The sequence below is a fragment of the Eucyclogobius newberryi genome, unplaced genomic scaffold (genome assembly GCF_026437365.1).
Source record: "Eucyclogobius newberryi isolate DKJ021-1_F unplaced genomic scaffold, fEucNew1.0.hap1 SCAF_10, whole genome shotgun sequence".
NCBI classification, from domain to species: Eukaryota; Metazoa; Chordata; class Actinopteri; order Gobiiformes; family Gobiidae; genus Eucyclogobius; species Eucyclogobius newberryi.
The window spans coordinates 21342010-21361060 of NW_027315724.1; the positions used below are offsets into that span (position 1 = coordinate 21342010).

Consider the following 19051-nt stretch of genomic DNA (forward strand, 5'->3'; position numbering starts at 1 on the left):
ATTTTCACCAAAAACAAAGGCAAAACATCCGACATTCACACTTGTTCTGACCCTGCCTTGTATCTAAAGTAGCGCGTATAATCCAAATTGGCTTTGTTCCAGTAAGAATATGATGTCAATGACCTAAGGAGCTTTGAATGTCAAAACACTTGGAATGGAACCATCACAGACGAGCTGTAGGAGCAGAGCTAGTTTTTGTACGATATCTGACTAAACTGTACATTGTGTTTGTATTGTCAGTCAAAGTATTTAGTAGAAGTATAACATAAGTGACTCCTTATTGCCGAAGCTCATAGTTTGTCATTTTATTTTTTGTGTTCACTGACAATGGCAATGAACTTTTTTCTTTCACCAACAACTTGAAAGTCTATTCAGAAGACTCACAATGGCAGAAATGATCGACAGTATTTCTGACGGGGCGATATTGACAAAAATCGCCAATCCCAATAGCGAAAGTCTAACAATGTTCAATCCAACAGAAATATGGTAAAACATGTCTTTAATCATATAATTTGAAGTTTTATTATCGGAAAAAACAAATATCACCTTGATTTCATTTTATCTACTGATTCCTTTCTTGTTTTTTTTTTTTTGTTTGGTTTTTTTTAAAGAGTTTTTTTTTTTTTTTTTCAAAATACAAAAAATTAAAACAACAAAAACAAACATGACAAGACCAGAGAGAAACAAACTGCGTAAAATTGGAAAATGAAATGTATAAAAAAGAAAAGAAAAAGAAAGTTAAGGCACACAGGATCCAAAATAAAAATAAAAATAAAATGTATAATGTCATTTCAAACTCTATGTCAACTGTTCAAGAAATATCACATTTTGTCCTGTTTATGTGTTTCTTTGAGTATTGATACTTGTTCGAATTAATATATTTTTTAAATTCTGGTTTTAGTATTGATTAGGTCTTATTTTGAAAGTTTACAACTCAATATTGAAAAAATTGTATCCAGATCTTTTTATATTAGCATTTTTCCTCATATTCAGTTCAAAACAACACTAACATTTCGTATAACTTCAAAACAACAGTCACAGTATTTAAATTTCGATATATTGCCCACTTCAAACTTCTAATAACTTGGACATCATCATCGTGTCTGTTATTCTCTCTTTATTCACATGTGGTCAAACCAATCCTGAAGCTTGCTATTGTCTTTCATTCTAAAGAAAAGCCAAAAACAGTGGATTCTGTGAAGAACGAGCAGACCTAATGTTTTGTACACAAGCTGCGCATTCAGCCTGACCCTCAGAATCACCGTTTTGGCCGCTCCACAGAGCCAGGCTGCCAGAAGGATTTGGAAGAGTGGCCTGTGCTGTGTGTGTGGGGCAGTGGAGAGGGACCGTGACTCACCCGCGGACACGCCCGGATCATCGTCAGGCGCCGCCATGTTCTCACGGAGCTAATGACCACGCCGTGCACGCGTCTGGAGCTATATCAGTGTAACGTAACCATCATATCCAACAATTACCAAAACGTCATAGAACAAAAAAAGTACTGTTGCCAGATGGAAAGAGACAGATATACCCGTATTTTCCGGACTATAAGTTGCATCTGTTTTCATAGTTTTGGCCGGGGTGCAACTTATACTTATATTTATACTTATTTAGTTATAGTTATACTCCGGAGCGACTTATATGTGATATTATTTGTTATTTTCACACTTGCAATCGCATTTCACACTCCAGTGCGACTTATATATGTTTTTTTTTTCTTCTCTATTATGCATTTTTTGGCTGGTGCAACTTATACTCCAGTGCGACTTATAGTCCAGAAAATACGGTAATAAGAGTTTAATCATTTTGGGGGGAAAACAATGAAATAATAGAAATTCAGATATGTTATATTAATGTTGGCTTATAACTGATATTTGCCAATTATTTATTACTTTACCAATAATAAGAACACAAATATATGTTGAGTTTTAGTAACGTTCACAAATTAAATTTCCACTTTTGTCAAAATAGAAACACAATGTATTTATGTGGGAAATAAAACAATTTCTGGTAAACACACAGACGTATTTTTAGTCTAATTGGCCCCCTATTTGTACTTTTTGTATTTCTGTGGCCCTGTGCATGCACCTGACAACCCACAAAACATGACCAATTACACAAAATAAAGATAATATGATAAGATATGTTATCACAGTTATATCTCAGGTTTAATTTAAATGTGGGTTGTCAGGTTCATGCATTTTTACTCATGAGTCTGTCAGATCAGATGCTGAGGACGAACTCAGCATGAGACATAGTGAGGTAAATAACATATCGCGTGTGTGTATACCACTGTGTATACCAAATATAACTTCCGATAACTGATAACGATAACTGATATTCCATCTGTAATGACGACTATTCATATTGTGGTTTCAATTTGACTAGAATACGTTTTGCAGCGACAAACCAGAACACACGAGTTGTACTTGCATCAATCGGTCGTTGTTTCCTGGCGTGGTTTGTAGAGATGTTTCAGGGCTCAGCAACCCAGAGAATACATAGAATCAATTATGTTTTTGATGATGTAACTGACATCAATCCGGAGCCAAGTTTCCTAAGAGCGAAGTCCTAAAAACTTAAAGCCACTTTGTTTTGTCGGGAGGTTTGGCGAGGAACCCGCGCAGACGCAGAGTTGAGCTAAAAGTCAAATCACAGTCAGTGTTACTATCATGACGAGACGTTAAAAGGATCCTGACATCACAGCGTTCCCAGCAGTCACACAAAATGACTTGTTTATAGTAGCTATAAATAAGAGAAAACAGACTGCATAGCTGAGCAGAACTACACAGTACGGACAGAAGTACACACGTGGCTACATTGGATATAATAGTATAATCTTTAGTAATGGATATGAAATAGGTAGTGCATTATGTCATTGTGCAACTGTTGGATCCTTGGCTAAACTGAACTGTGAACATATGATCTGCGAGAACATTGACATAAGCAGGTTGCTCAAGATCTCACATTAAAAATAGTTATCTTAATAGGGCTAAACGTGGTGGAATCGGCCTTTCTTTACTCTGAATATGTTCAAATCCAGGCTCAAAATTGTCTGTACGTGACTGAAATGATTTTGTATTTTCAAATGATGAATTATATTTCTATTCATTTGTATTGTGATGTGATTTGAATGCCTCTTCCTTGTTCTGTAAAGCTCTTTGTGTACAAAATAATAATTGCCAAATATATTATTCCACCAGAAAGCTAAACATTTGCGTCACCAAAAAAAATCATAATATGGCCCTAATGGTTTTCCAGAAATGCAATGACAGAAATTCACATTGAAACTATTTTTTTCTTGAATTTTACTGTTAAAAAGCTAACTTAATTACACAGTACACATTGAGACGATTCTTTCCTATAACCTTTGTTCTCCGTAGCGCCTCCCATTTTGAACGAGCCTAAGTGGAGCACTGTTAGCCACATTAGCTGATGCCACCGTGTCATATCTCGGCTTACATTATCTGTGAGTGGGACATGCGGTCATAGTCACAAACTCTCCAGCGCGGTGCTACATCTGGGCCTGCAGCGCTCTCATGGGGCCTGTGGCGTACGTATCCAGACACCGCGTTTCCATTTAAGCTTCACGAATAAGGACTTACATCATTTTTTGGGCTTCTGCTGAAAATAGTGTCAAGATATTTCCTCAGCATTACAAGCATAAAGCATTTGGGGGGAAATGTAGAAAGCAAAAGTCTGATTAGCATTGGCAGCTAATAGGTGTTTTTAGTATGTCATGACATTAGCACTGCCCATAGCCTATTGTGGTGGAGGGCAGGCCAATATCTCCATATCACGTGTTAAAAAGGCACTGCACTGTTTTTATCATCTCAGTAAATTTGATTAAAAAAATGCATAATTGGGAAGAAAAAACATATATAAGTCGCACTGGAGTATAAGTCGCATTTTTGGGAAAATGTATTTGATAAAATTTAAGACCAAAAACAGACATTTAATCTTGAAAAGCAGTTTAAAATAATAACAGATGAGAGAACATGGTGAATAGGTGTACGTATGCTAACGCTAACACCTTCAGCTACATGAGGCACAGACAGAACTGTGGTAAGTGTCTGGTATGTTAACGTAACATATTAACAGTTATTCAGATAACTATAGCATAAAGAACATGCTAACAAGTTTACCAAAGCATCAGTATTACCCGAAATCACTAAATCCATTGAATTCTTCTTCCTCTGTGTCACTTCTAAACAACTCCACAAACTCCAGAGGTAGAGGAAGTGCAGATTCTTCTTCTGCATCGCTTAGAGCCTAGAGCGCTCTCTTGTGGTTGCCAGTGTGAAAATAACAAATAATATCACATATAAGTCGCTCCAGAGTATAAGTCGCACCCCAGCCAAAACTATGAAAAAAGGTGCGCACTTGGGCCTCAAACTTCTGCCATGGACACAATGGATGGATACCTTTTGAATGCACTTTTGGCAGCAGGAAATCACAAAGAAATGGCTGATGCAAACCACACCAACAATCAAAGACTGGACTGACATAGCAACACACATCAGACGAGTGGGAAAAAAAAGGATATTCAGACATTATTTTGAAATTGACAAATTTGATAGACTTTGGACCAAATGGGACCTTTATTTTAAACAATGATTATGTTTCTTGGATGTCTAGTTGATGTCTAATTGTATTTTTAAACTTTTGCTCTCTGGTCATGTTCCGTTCTGTGTTTTATGTTTATTCTTTTAAATAAACAGTCTCTCTATAGGTATGAACATGGAAAGCTCACAGAAAGTTCAATGTCTTCTATGGCAGAACAAATAGCTTCAGCAAAGGTCTTTTATTCACTATTATGAAGTGGAGACATTTATGAAGTTCACAAACACAGATTTGTGGATAAGGATTAACATAATTCTGTTTCTTTAAATATTTGAATCTGAAAGAAACCACCTTCTTCACTTCAGTATATAGTTGTCAGATTGTTTACGAGACATCTTGCAGGCGCTACATGTCTCCACTTGGGTCCTTAGACCTTCTGCATCGGCCAATACGTGAGCTGTGTAGAGGGAATCAATGCAATCACCAATTTGCCTTTCATATGACTCAGTACAAGGAAGTCTGACTCCCCAGACTGACCACCCAGAGATTAGAATCCATCCTACAACATCCTTAAGAAAATAGCCAAAGTTGACATATTTGACTGTCCCTCAGCCTTTTGCGCATGACCTCACGTTCTTAAAGTATTCACACAACACTATTTGTATATTGTATTTGCGACATCCAGCGCTAGTCCCAACAAATAGGCGGGTTATTTATAGATGTCAGGCATCTGGCCACGAGCAAACCACACAGGAAATCGCTTTTTATGATTGTTTATCTATGTATACTTCAGTGTTGGTGCCATTCCCACTAGTACACGTACACCCACGAATACTCACTCCAAAAAAATCCCTAATCATTTAATCGAGGTAGTACATGTTCCTGCTATAGTGCACTGTAAACATCCAGGTCCTGGTGAGGGGGAAAACAACACGAAGACAGAAGAAGGGTTCTCAGTATAGTCGTGTCTCCAGGCGATAGACCGCACCAGAACAGCTCAATCTAATAAGGGTTTATTCACAGAACCGCAGTGAATGGGATTGGACAGATACGAGCTGAATGGGAGCGGGGCGGCGGAATACTGAATACTGAATGAGTCTCAGTGCGTTCTGCATCGATCCCAACTGTATCTGCGGCGCACGTATCCGCAGCGTACGTTACCGCGTATTGGTGATGTTTACAATGTTTACGATTCCAAAGTGTACACGTTTCAGCCCAGGGCCAGATCCTGATATGCAAAAGTTGGAATAAAAAAAACAAGTGCTCCCTCCTTTTCCGATGCTCAGAGAAATCACGCTGCCATTTTTAGAATGAATCCAATTATCGCAGAATTCTCCAACATTGACCTGGAATAAACTCAAAGCGCCACGTGAAGGATGTCCCATTAGACACTTGACATCAAAAGCCTGACATGGGCACATACGCATTAAAAGGGTATTTTGGATTTATTCTTTAATCTTATCAGGAGATACCTTTGAAGTGTTATTTTTTAAAGCATATTGACAACTGAAATGTAGCTTCATTGGCTGTCAACTCATTAAACTTTCAGCACCTATGGGTTTTTTGGCTAAATACGCCCTAAATGTTGTACTTTATTGCATTTATTCATCTTCAGTCACTATTCTCAGCCTATAACGGTGTGTTCTGGGACGTTGGTATGAGCTCAGACTATTATCATCATTATTTTAGCACTAAATGTATCCGGGTGGGTAAATTAGCTCCAGTACAGCTTTCACAAACCCTTTGACACGTCCCGAGTATTTTCATGCCTGAATTTCTTTTGATATTGATAAAATGTTGGAACAATTATGTGAAGAGCGAGTTTCAAGGGAGGAAATTTAGCGTGTATAGCGTCCATGTATATAAATAATGCAATGATGTATTACTCAACAATGAAAAACACATTTTTAACCGTCATAACTGCGACAGTTATCATAAAGCAATAAGACAGTGTTCGAATGCAATTAGCTACCGTATTTTCTGGACTATAATCACACCTTTTTTCATAGTTTTGGCCGGGGTGCGACTTATACTTACATTTATATTTATATACTTATACTCTGGAGCGACTTATATGTGATATTATTTCTCATTTTCACACTTGCAACTGCATTTCATACTCCAGTGCGACTTATATATGTTTTTTTATTTTTCTGTGCATTTTTTGGCTGGTGGTCGACTTATACTCAGGAAAATATGGTATTGTCTAAGATTGCCTCCCGCTGCACTTTGAGGAAGACAAATGAGTTTAAAAAAATGATTGAAATACAGTTGCATCTGCACAACCGTAATTCCCCATCATATACAGTTAAACAGATATGATTTTGCACTCATTTCAATACTGCAATTTAGTTTGAATTCAATAAATACTCTTCTACGATAAGACGTCCCAACCGGTTCATTCCAAACTATCATTGTCGTCATCAACCCAAAGTAAAAGGGTATCAGGATTCAAGACCAGTCATGAAACAGCGGCACACACTTGAGCCGTGTCTTACATAACGGTGAGTGATGGCAGCTGAGGACACAATGCGAGCGCCTTTGGCATTTGTCCTCTGTAAGTTGGACGGAGAGGGAATGGGGTGAAGTGCATGAGAACGCAGCGAGACAAGGCAGACAAAAACACCCTGGCCGGAGTGGGCTAAAGACGCCGACGGAAAACCAAGTCGCCGGGACGATGTGGGACGGCATTCGAAAGCTAACTACGTCGCGGGAAAATTTCGAAACCTTTTAAAGATACAAGAGCTATGCACACATTTACACACGAAACTAAACCACTCACAAACGTATGATGCTATAAAAGTTTGGAGTTAGCGGAGTTCTACACCACGATATCGATATCGAATGACACATAAATTAGGTTCGAGAGTAATGATAGATTTCCTGCTTCCTGTTGCTGGTCAAACGTGTAGACGATAGTCCAAACGGTACTTTTAGTGGACGATTTCAAACTTAAATGCGATGTAAATGTAGTTTGTCTCCAGTTCCGTGCAAGTAAAACGAACAGGTGCTTTGAGAAGACTTAGAGAACGCACTAAAATGTGAAAACGTAACGCACACAGACATCGGCTTTGACCTGCGGCGAGTGTATGCGTCCGTACGCCGATAAGTCGCTTTGTGTCGTGGAGGATAATGGAAGGGAAAAACACTACCAGATGTATGTGATGCAATTACAGGCCTGATGATGTGATTGGGTAATCAACAGGCGGTCAGAGACGTCCAAGACAAACAGGCCGACTGCAGACTGTTGACTGAGCACAAACCACGAGGAACAGCGTGCACTCACACCTGGTCAAGGACATGTGACTTCACTCCCAAAAGACAGAAGGAAAGAAGTTCTTTAGTTCTTTGTGTTGTACTTCAACATTTGCAGCATTTGCGATTTGCTATTACGTCCATTCAAATTGGGTTGGATTGGGTTTGATTCGATTGCGATTCATCTTGCAAATTACCATATTTTCCGATCTATAAGTCGGACCTTTTTTCATCGTTTTGGCCGGGGTGCAACTTATACTCCAGATTCAGAACGACTTATATGTGATATTATTCATTATTTTCACACTGGCTCTAGGCTCTAAGCGACGCAGAAGAAGAATCTGCACTTCCTCTACCTCTGGAGTTTGTGGAGTTGTTTAGAAGTGACACAGAGGAAGAAGAATTCAGTGGATTTAGTGATTTGGGGTAAAACTGATGCTTTGGTAAACTTGTTAGCATGTTCTTTATGCTATAGTTATCTGAATAACTGTTAATATGTTACGTTAACATACCAGACACTTACCACAGTTCTGTCTGTGCCTCATGTAGCTGAAGGTGTTAGCGTTAGCATACGTACACCTATTCACCATGTTCTCTCATCTGTTATTATTTTAAACTGCATTTAAAGATTAAATGTCTGTTCTTCGTCTTGGATTTTATCAAATAAATGTCCCTAAAAATGTGATATTATACTCCAGTGCGACTTATATATGTTTTTTTCTTCTTTGTTATGCATTTTTTGGCTGGCGCGACTTATAGTCCGGAAAATACGGTATCATAAGAGTCATTTAAATGAGTTCCTTCTGTTTTGCAATAATATGTTATTGATCAGTGGACAATACCAAACAATCAATGTGGTTGTTTGCCAAGGTCGTTACATACATGGAAACAATAGCTCCATTTAATAATTATAATATCAATATTTTTTGGGGCAGTATCCTTGGTATCACAAGCAATATTACGTCAATCCAACAGAAATTTGTTAAAACATGTATTTGAATGTATAAGTTGAGGTTTAATGTGAAATACATGTATCATAAACGTGCAGAAATATCACCATATTATACACAATTGATACTTTTGATTATAAACAATGTACTCGATATTTAAATTTGACACATCTTCAAAACAACCTTCAGGCTATTATCTATATTTCAACAACACCCACCTCTATTTGTAGCACAACTTTTGCATTATTAGCTGGAAACACGGATCCAAATTTAATCAACCATTTCAGAATTTCAGTTATTGCAGCAAAGAGGCAGTTTAGAGTCACCATTTCACCAAACACTCAACATCTGACATACAACATATACAACCACTTCAAGACATCGCAGTTACTCAAATCTCAACGTGTGACAGACATGCACAGCAGATTAGAGTGGAAAACAGCTGCTTACGGTTCGGTGTGTGCTGTAATCCAGAGTGATATGTGACCGTACCTCTCTCCCATACCCCCTGTACATGTCGTCCCCCCCGTCCCCCTCCTCCGATCCCTTCTATATTTTGGAACTAAAACACACCATTGAGCTGTGTAACAAGGCATTCCTTGTCCAAAGCCACCAAACCTCACCTGGACAGGCGGCCGGGCAGCCACTGTGCATGTGTGTATGTAGGCTTAGCGGCCAGGCCAGGTTAAAATTACTGCAGCGCCGGCCTCTCTGCGGATGCTTTCCTCAGAGCGCACACTTTTGGGGTCGGCTCTTCTCACCTTGCCTCCTGTCCATTTACACCAGCGACACATTATACATTACACAAAAATATATGTTTAGCTTTTAGTATGTTGGTTTTTAAACTGATGATGAAACGTGCTTACGGCTACGGCTAAAAGCAAGCTTCTTTTTATTTTTTAACGTTTCAGTCCGAGTGTACCGTATTTTCCGGACTATAAGTCGCACTGGAGTATAAGTCGCACCAGCCAAAAAATGCATAATAGAGAAGAAAATAACATGTATAAGTTGCACTGGAGTATGAAATGTGGTTGCAAGTGTGAAAATAACAAATAATATCACATATAAGTCACTCCGGAGTGTAAGTATATAAGTATAAATATAAGTGTGACTTATAGTACAGAAAATACGGTATTGAAAAACAACACCAATGAGCTATCTGCGTCGAATTATAAAACATTTGATTGATTTTAAACGTTTTCGCCAGAATAAATTGGATCCGAGGGCCTGTTATTTTGGTGACACTTTTCCCCGCCCACTCTTACTGTATTGGCCCGCCTCTATCAGGCTTTGAGTGAATGACAGCGGGATTCAACCAATCATAGTGAAGTGCGACGCAGCAAACACAGCACATGGCTTTACTTACATCTTAGACACAAAAGATACTCGTGATAAAATTGTGAGCTTGCTCTAAAAAAAAAGTGATTTATTTTATTTACTTTTAACTTTTTATTAACTATGTTCAGTACTCAATTTTGTTACTTAAGTAAAAGTACAAATACAGGAGCAAAATAATACTCAAGTAAATGTTAAAGTATCACGTTGAAGTAATTGAAGTGTTCATTTGATCCTTGAAAAGTAAAAAGAACTGTTTCAAGATCTTTTCGAGCATTAAATTTGGTGATTTTGATAGAGAAGATTTCTGCCAAATTTTGGTCAACAAAGAAATCTTGATATTTCCTTGTGAATTTTATGTGTATATTTGTTTGCTCAAACCTTTTAGGCAGCATGAATGTGATCAATCCCTTAAGTACTTTCTGCTTTTCAGCCCAGTTCAAATAGAAAGTTCAGATTCCTGCTCTCAGATGTAGTGAAGTCAAAGTACCGTATTTTCCGGTCTATAAGTGGCACCTTTTTTCATAGTTTTGGCCCGGGTGCAACTTATACTTTATTTTATACTTATATACTTATACTCCGGAGCGACTTATATGTGATATTATTTGTTATTTATTATTATTTTCACACTTTCAGTTACACCTTTTTTCATAGTTTTGGCCAATGTGCAACTTATACTTATATTATTTTATACTTATATACTTATACTTATACTCCAGTGCAACTTATATATGATTTTTTCTTCTCAATTATGCATTTTTTGGGCTGGTGCGACTTATACTCCGGTGCCACTTATAGTCCAGAAAATACGGTAAAAAGTATCCACCGTAAAAATGTACTTTACTTCATTACCTCCCACCAATTGTTCGCTGTTTGAAAATCCTACAGTTCTATTGATCAAAAAACCTCAAACAGACTGTACTCAAAAACATACAAAGGTTTACAAAGCGTACTTCAAGCTCATTGGAAGTCAATCAATGGAAGTAAAACCCGTATGAACATTTAACTCAGCGCATCGGCGTAAATTATGTCTAATATTGCCAAGTTGCGGTGTGCACGATCGCCTCCGAACATGGAGATTGTGTCGCTCTTATGAACCTTGTGATCTGAGCTGGTGTGTTGTGAGGGACGGCAGAGCGGATAGTTGTCCTCTCACCATCAACACTTGTGCAGTACTTGGCAGCAGATCGCGCCCCCCCCCGACTCGGCCCCCCCGTCTCTCTCACAGACACACAGACACACACACACACACACACACAGACACACACACACAGACACACACACACACACACACAGACACACACACACAGACACACACACACACACACACACAGACACACACACACACACACACAGACACACACACAGACACACACACACAGACACACACACACACACACAGACACACACACACAGACACACACACACAGACACACACACAGACACACACACAGACACACACACACAGACACACACACACAGACACACACACACAGACACACACACACACGCACACACACACACACACACAAGGCTCGAGCTTTTGTTTTCGCTCAGTCTCACACTTTCAGTCCTAATGGATTTTTGATTGTTTATTGTCGCCGCCTGAAGCTCATCGTTGGCTGTCAAAGCTTTGATATTTCTGTCAATGAAAAAACACGTTCAGAAAAAAACCAACACATTGAGGAATATTCCAGGAAGTTATGAATACCGACTGAACAGCGTGACTTTTTTCATAGGCTGGAAGGACAACACAACAGATTAGATAATATAATGGCATATATCGTATTTTCCGGACTATAAGTTGCAACTTTTTTCATAGTTTTGACCGGGGTGCGACTTATATTTATACTTATATAATTAAACTCTGGAGCGACTTATACGTGATATTATTAGTAATTTTCATACTTACAACCGCATTTCATGCTCCAGTGCAACTTATATGTGTTTTTTTCTTCTCTATTATGCATTTTTTGGCTGGTGCGACTTATACCCCAATGCGACTTATAGTCCGGAAAATACGGTATTAATTCTTACTGTTGAAATAGATTTTGGGATTGTAATTGGATTTCTGAATTTATGAAGATTTAGTTTAGAACAATAGGGGTGGGCGAAAAATGTAAATCTCGTGGAGTAGCTCGATGATAGTCGGACAATATTATGGTCGTCAAGCCAACTGAAATGTGATAAAATTGAAGAAGAAGAAGCTCCAGACCAGCATCTCTGCAGTGAGTGGGTTTGTCCTGGCTGAGTGCAACGGGCTTTGTATACAACATTATGAAGAGTCTTGTGTTTCCACTGAGCTGTCTGCAGAGGCCTCGCTCATGTAAACAACCCGATCGTCCAACTGTGATCCGAGGTGGAAGAAATGTGTAAAAGTACATAATATTAAGGGTACACTATGTCAATTTTCTACTTTTTTTTTGCTTGGTTTTGCCTAGAATCTCCAACAGTACAGTATCAAACGTCAAGCATTTATTTACAGAAGTCTTCCATGTGCAAACAAATCCTGAAAAACAGGCATTCTATTGTAAGCGGGCTCGCCTCCCCACGGATCTGGCGTGTGACATGGCCTGATAGCATCGTCTACTTGTCTTCACGGAGAAGTTTACTGCCATACTTTGTAACGTTCTAGACAAGGGTTTTAAAAGGATCGAAAATCAGATATTAATTCATACAAAACTAGAATGAAAACTAGATACATATTTGAGCAAGTATTAATGCGAAAAAATAATACAAAATACTATAAACAGTCCACAATTTGACCTTTACTGAACAGTTTTCGAAGGATCTTGGGCTTCATCAGAACTACCGTATTTTTTGGACAATAAGTCACACCTTTTTTCCTAGTTTTGGCCGGGGTGCGACTTATACTCTAAAGAGACTTGTATGTGATATTATTCATTATTTTCACACTGGCTACCACAAGAGGGCGCTCTAGGCTCTAAGCGACGCAGAAGAAGAATCTGCTCTTCCTCTACCTCTGGAGTTTGAGGAGTTGTTTAGAAGTGACACAGAGGAAGAAGAATTCAATGGATTTTGTGATTTAGTGAAAATTTTCCGCAAAACAATTCGACTTATATATGTTTTTTTCTTCTCTATTATGCATTTTTTTTGGCTGGTGCGACTTATAGTCCGAAAAGAAACCATTATCATTTTGTATTTTTTTTTTTTCTGTATTACCATTGTGGGATCAAAATCAGTATCAAACATCAAGTTCGATCGTGTTAAATATTTTTGTTTTGTGATAACCCTATTCCAGATGAAGCAAAGACATCTCCATGGAGACAAGTGACAGACCCCACACCGAAAAGTTGCATAGTGCACCTTTAATGTACTAAACAAACTATTTTTAAAGATAATGTATAGCTTTTTCCCAGATACTTTCCAGATACTTTCCAGATACTACAGTACTGAACTATAACACACTGTAAGTACATCATCACTTCACATTTTAATCATCGTAAACCCCAATATTGACCTTTAACAGCCCGGTAAGCATGTGACTTCCTGTTCAAAACTGCAAAACAAGCATTCGAATGTCATTCACATGTTTTTATTTTTGAAAAGTAAGAAAGTAAGTAAGAACATGGATGTGGGCGGGGATAGGGGATAAGTGAAAACAAGAATTTTCTGAGCACTCGCGCCGCAGTTGCAGGAAAATACAGAAGTACTCAAACATACATGAATCAACACAACTTTGAGTACAACAATGATGAAGAAACACTGTTATGAGATGGATTAAACCTCATTAAAGTTGATTTTTTTGCAAAATATGTCCTCTTTAGGTATGGCAATGTGACAAAAGCTTCATCATATTGTGAGCTGCATATATCAAACAAACCAGCCACTTATCTCTTGAAGGTTAAAATAAGCTTCAACAGCCTGCGCGCGAGATAGCTGAGGCCACCAGACGAGCTCGCGAGCGTCTCAATGGAACTGCATGTGCGTCAATGAGAGAATATGGGCCTTCCTTCCTCAAATAGATCTGACTTTATCCCTCCTGTAGGATTGTGCCCTGCTCGCTGACACATAACGCAATACGAGGATGATGTTGTACAAACGCCTATTAAAAAATACGACCTCTACGTTGTGTGAGAGTCCGCGTATATCTGAGCTGCAAGAATGCATCTGCGCAAGTTCAAGTCATGACATGCTGTAACTATGCTCTGAAATATTGTTGCTTTCCTGTGCTATTTATGGCTGTAAAGAATTGAGTGTGACCCAAAATGCAGCAAAGGCCTTCTCCCGCTCACATTGCTCCACTGGGGCTGAGTATAGAACAATATCGCCAAAGTAGAAGTATATGTACCGTCTAGCATGGTTATGGTTACTTCTAAATAATTGCTAAAACAGATGCAAGCAACATATCAAACGTGTGAGCAGTGTATTTCAAATTACAGTTGTCATTTTGCCACTGTGATGAAGTAAAAATGTAAAAATTCAAATAAATAGGAAAAATGTGGCTGACAAAATCCAGATAGACAAAAATATATGGGAATATTTATGAATAAACATACAATTTTAAATGTATTATGTTGATGAGGCACTTATAGCTTATTTTTATTACAATATAATATATATTTTTATACCACTATAAAACCTAGTCCAATAAAAGGCCTGTGTCATATGGCTTGGAAAACATAAGATATATTTCTGCTTAGCACCTACAATAAGATACAGAAGGTTAGACTACACCTGCTTTCAGAGGGATTTAAATAAGGTTTGTGTCATTAATGTTTCCAGTCAGTGTAATTTGTATTCTTCTCTATGTGAAGTAAAGAAGGAGGCAATGTCTGCTTCAGTCTCACCAATGCTAGCACTGTTGAAATGTTATCAGTAATTTATGTCTCTTTTTTTCACTAGAAGGCACAAACCAGCTGGTGCTCATGTTTAAGCATTGAGACTTTATCAAAATATAGTTATTTGCCAACCAGAGACTATAGTTACTCTGCTTGAGTTGTAATAACTCTAATAGGCCCGTCACACACATGGGACTGTGGCTTTGGGATGTATGACAGTGAAAAGCAGCAGGCTCATGATGTCTGCGGGTCGCATGAATGATTTCTGAAATAATACCTTAAGTGAAGTTTTGTAGGCTATAATTTGGTGAGAGCTCTGCCCCACAGCTCTGTGCGCGCGGGACAAGCAAAGGCTTTAAACATGGAGTGACCCCCCGTATGTCCTCTCACGCACGGAGCACCTCGGCATAAGTGCATCAAGAGGACCATAGATGTGAGGACCAAATACACATCACTCTCATGTGTACAACTTAAATATGAAACAGACTAAATCCAGAAACATTAGACTGATTAATGTGACTTGCAACGCTGGCCTACTTAAAATGGTTTCAACCATAATAAAGCTCGTTACGGACGGTAATCCATTGTGATCCACTGTGATGAGAGAAAGGGGCTGCTAAATGCCATCAAGTAAGTAGATGGGTGACACTGAGGAGAATGTTGGACACAAGGACAAAAGAGCAGCGCAGATGTCCCGCACAGGACGGGTCTTACCTGGTCCCGTGGAATGCAGGGCAGCGAAGTCCTGCGGTGGGACTTGCTGTTGCTCTGACTGTGAGCGATCATCTCCGAGGCCGCTATGGAGCTGGACCTCCGTCTCCGTTTGAAGACAGGGATGTCCTCCTCCTTCGCCTCGGTCACAGAGCCACAGCACCCCGTCCCGCTGGTCCCTGAGGCCGGCAGGAGCCGGTCAGCATACCGCGCAAGCAGAACCCCCAGCAGCCCCAGCAGATAGGCCAGGTAGGGTCTCCAGCTGGCCCGCACCCCGCTCAGAGACACCACAGAGACGGCCCGGATGACGCTGATGAAGACGAGGAGGGACACTCCCTGGCCCAGGCGTACGACCAGCAGAGCCCCGCTGCCCAGGCAGCCGAGGACCACCAGGGTGGCGGGGGGGGACAGCAGCTGCTCCTCTGCACCGCGCAGCAGTGACTGTGCGGCAGCTTCGCCCAAGTGACACAGCGCGAGGAGGAACAGGGCGGAACGGAGCAGAACCCCGCAGCGCAGCAGATACAGTCCGGCCCAGAAGAAGGCACATGCGAGAGTGAGGAGAGGGGAGAGCAGGACGCACGCAGTCACCAGCACCTCCGCCGCACAGCCCGCCGCCGACTGAGCACCAGAGTTGGAGCCGCTGCTATTTCCGTTGCTGCTGCTGCTGCTGCTGCTGCTGCTGCTGTTGTCTGCGTCCCAGTCGACCAATGTGAGCAGCAGAGCCAGAAGCGCGGAGGCAACGCAGAGCGCAGGCGACACTCCCCAGCGAGTCCATGTCACGGCCAGTGTGAGCCACGGCCGGCCGCGCGCGTCCCGGTGCAGCGGCGTCACACGCGTCCGCACGAAGCCCGCGCGCGCCGCCCGTGGGGGTCTTTCATGAGGTGGACTCCTTCTGTCCCCGTCCGGCTCTAAGGCCATGGCGGTGTTATAGAGCAGAGTGCGCCTTGGACCTATGCAAAGGATGAACACTCACACAAACTCATCACGCGTAGAATAAAGCTGGAAAAAGTTTGGTGTAGCAACTTTTCTTCAAGTTTTGTGGCGTGAACTTTGAGCTGTCATAATGTTCAAGCCCAGAGCCTGAGTCCTAACCTCACGCGCGCTCCTGTCCCCTCCCTCCCGCTGGACACTGGCCCCTGTCACGCGTCAGCTCCATCTTTCTGAATGGGAGCCAGGTTCATTATTTGGATGCACTGATGTTTCAATGACCGTGTCATGGTCCTTCCTGTAACACTGAACAGACCAACAGCAGATAAACAAATGTTTTAACTAATATTCACCTCTTGACAGGACGTTTGTATTATTTATGAAAGGCAAAATCAATAGAATATGAATGATCCCATCATGTTTTGCTGCAGGGTACAAACACACTGCCCACAGGTTTGCAGCTTTCATCAGTTTGGCCTAAATTCTACTATGAAATCCCATCACTCAAATCATTGTAATACATTTGCTTTATAAAACTAAAACAAAAACAGACACACCTTACATTATAAACCAATGCGGTCCATTTGAAAGATGACATTATGAGCTTCCTCTTTTGAGTTGCTGGAGGTAGTCCAGAGCACAAATGGTTTTGCAGTTGAGTTACACAACAGGGGCTCAGGACAATCAGTCAAGTGCAATCAGAAAATAAATCTGATGTTTTACTCATCCCATCACAGAGAGCCATTGGGCATTTTCCATCAGCAGGGTTAGGAGGAGGGCAGAGTACAAAGTGGCTGTAAACCTACATTCAACTTTCAGACGTACTACAGTGTTGCAAAGCCCCAAATGAACACTTTTGTTGTAAATCACGTTTCATGGCGACATTCAGAAGAACATCCGGCCTTCCAACTGTACCTGAAGTGTTGTAACACTATTATCTATCATTATAAGGGCCGTGAACCTGCCAACATTGTGTTCCTTCTGTCAAGTTATCACTGTACACTGTTTACACAAATGCTCCTATACATGTTTTATGCAATATATTCATAGTGACACATGAACTTCTGCTTACTGCTCAGAGATGGGAACATTCACTAATGGTTTGGATACATGCAAAGAACACATTAGAGAATAAATACGACAGCTTTCGTGAACGTGGTTAAAAAATGTGACAAAGTCTGAGCCACTAAACAAATATCAGGAGATTGAAGATACCAAATTAACTTTGCACATACATAGTAGAAAAAGCTTCAGTTGTAGTCATCTGGACTCAGTTAGAAAAAATAGACGTTTCGACTCTCATCCAAGAGTCATTGTCAATAACAGAATTTAGGTCGAGAACTCCGATATTTATACTATTCTGTGGTAAGTCCAGCCCATTGGGAGGAGCCTTCCTGAAAAGGAAAGAGTTGTTTGTTACAACAGAAACTTACCCTCTTGGTATCTACCGAGCCTATTCAACCCTTCAATGGGCTATTAGTCTCCCCTTTGTCTTTGTGAGACCCTGGCTCACCCACCCTGAGGACCTGATTAACATCTAAATGTCCTGGTACTGGTCCTCTACCTCTCCAGGGGTTCAGGATCCCATTGTACACTACAGGAAGATTGAATCTTAGTCCTCCGTTTCTGTTTAAAGAAGGTCTTTCTTTTTTAACAAAAATAGCTTCCTTCACTCCTCTTTCAAACCATCTTTTCTCCCTGCTTAAAACCTTCACCTCACCGTCTTCAAACGAGTGATTAGAGGCTTCAAGATGGAGGTCCTGAACTTGTATTTCTTCTGTGCTGATAGAGTCTCTTGTGTAGAGGCTGTTTAATCTCACCTATGTACCGTTCTTTACAGCTTTCTTCACTGCATTGGATCGAATAAACTACATTGCTCTGTTTTTGAGTCAGCAACTTGTCCTTAGGGTGAACCAGTTTTTGTCTTAAAGTGTTTCCTGGTTTAAAATAAACAGGGACTTCGTATTGTCTAAAAATTCTCTGCAGTTTTTCCGACAGGCCAGACACATAAGGGATAGAAACACCCTTCCTTCTCTGTTCAGTTTCCCTTTTGTCCTGCTTCTTGGTTCTCTTCACTCTGTTGAGAGCCCAAGCGGGGTAACCACAGGCTGAGAGGGCATTTCGGACATGTTTTTCCTCTTTCTTCTTGCCCTCTGAGCTGGTGGGCTCTGGGGTATATTGAGAATGACTCTTGGATGAGAGTCGAAACGTCTATTTTTTCTAACTGAGTCCAGATGACTACAACTGAAGCTTTTTCTACTATGGAACACGCCTGGACGAATGAGGGATTACACCGACATACTTTGCACATACATGTATATAATGATTTGCCCGTATAGCTTCAATGCAATATTTGTCAACTCGATTAATTCCAACTATTCTAGGAGTATTGCTACATCCGTGGAGTATGGAGGACTTAGAATTAGGGGCTGGTGTGGAAGACACATCATGAAGACTCTGGAGGGACCCGTTCTGGAGCATCTATGGTCCATGGTGCAATATCTAAAG

At 40.4% G+C, this 19051-nt stretch overlaps 1 protein-coding gene across 1 annotated transcript in view; it reads right to left on the reverse strand.

Moving 5' to 3' along the window:
- The window catches only part of LOC140369491 (cGMP-inhibited 3',5'-cyclic phosphodiesterase 3A-like), a 38422-nt gene extending 21888 nt beyond the window's left edge, over positions 1 to 16534 (reverse strand). The window contains exon 1 of the mRNA XM_072456855.1: positions 15620 to 16534. Coding sequence (XP_072312956.1) covers positions 15620 to 16534 — 915 coding nt within the window. The remainder of the gene's footprint in view (positions 1 to 15619) is intronic.
- Positions 16535 to 19051: the final 2517 nt, after the last annotated feature.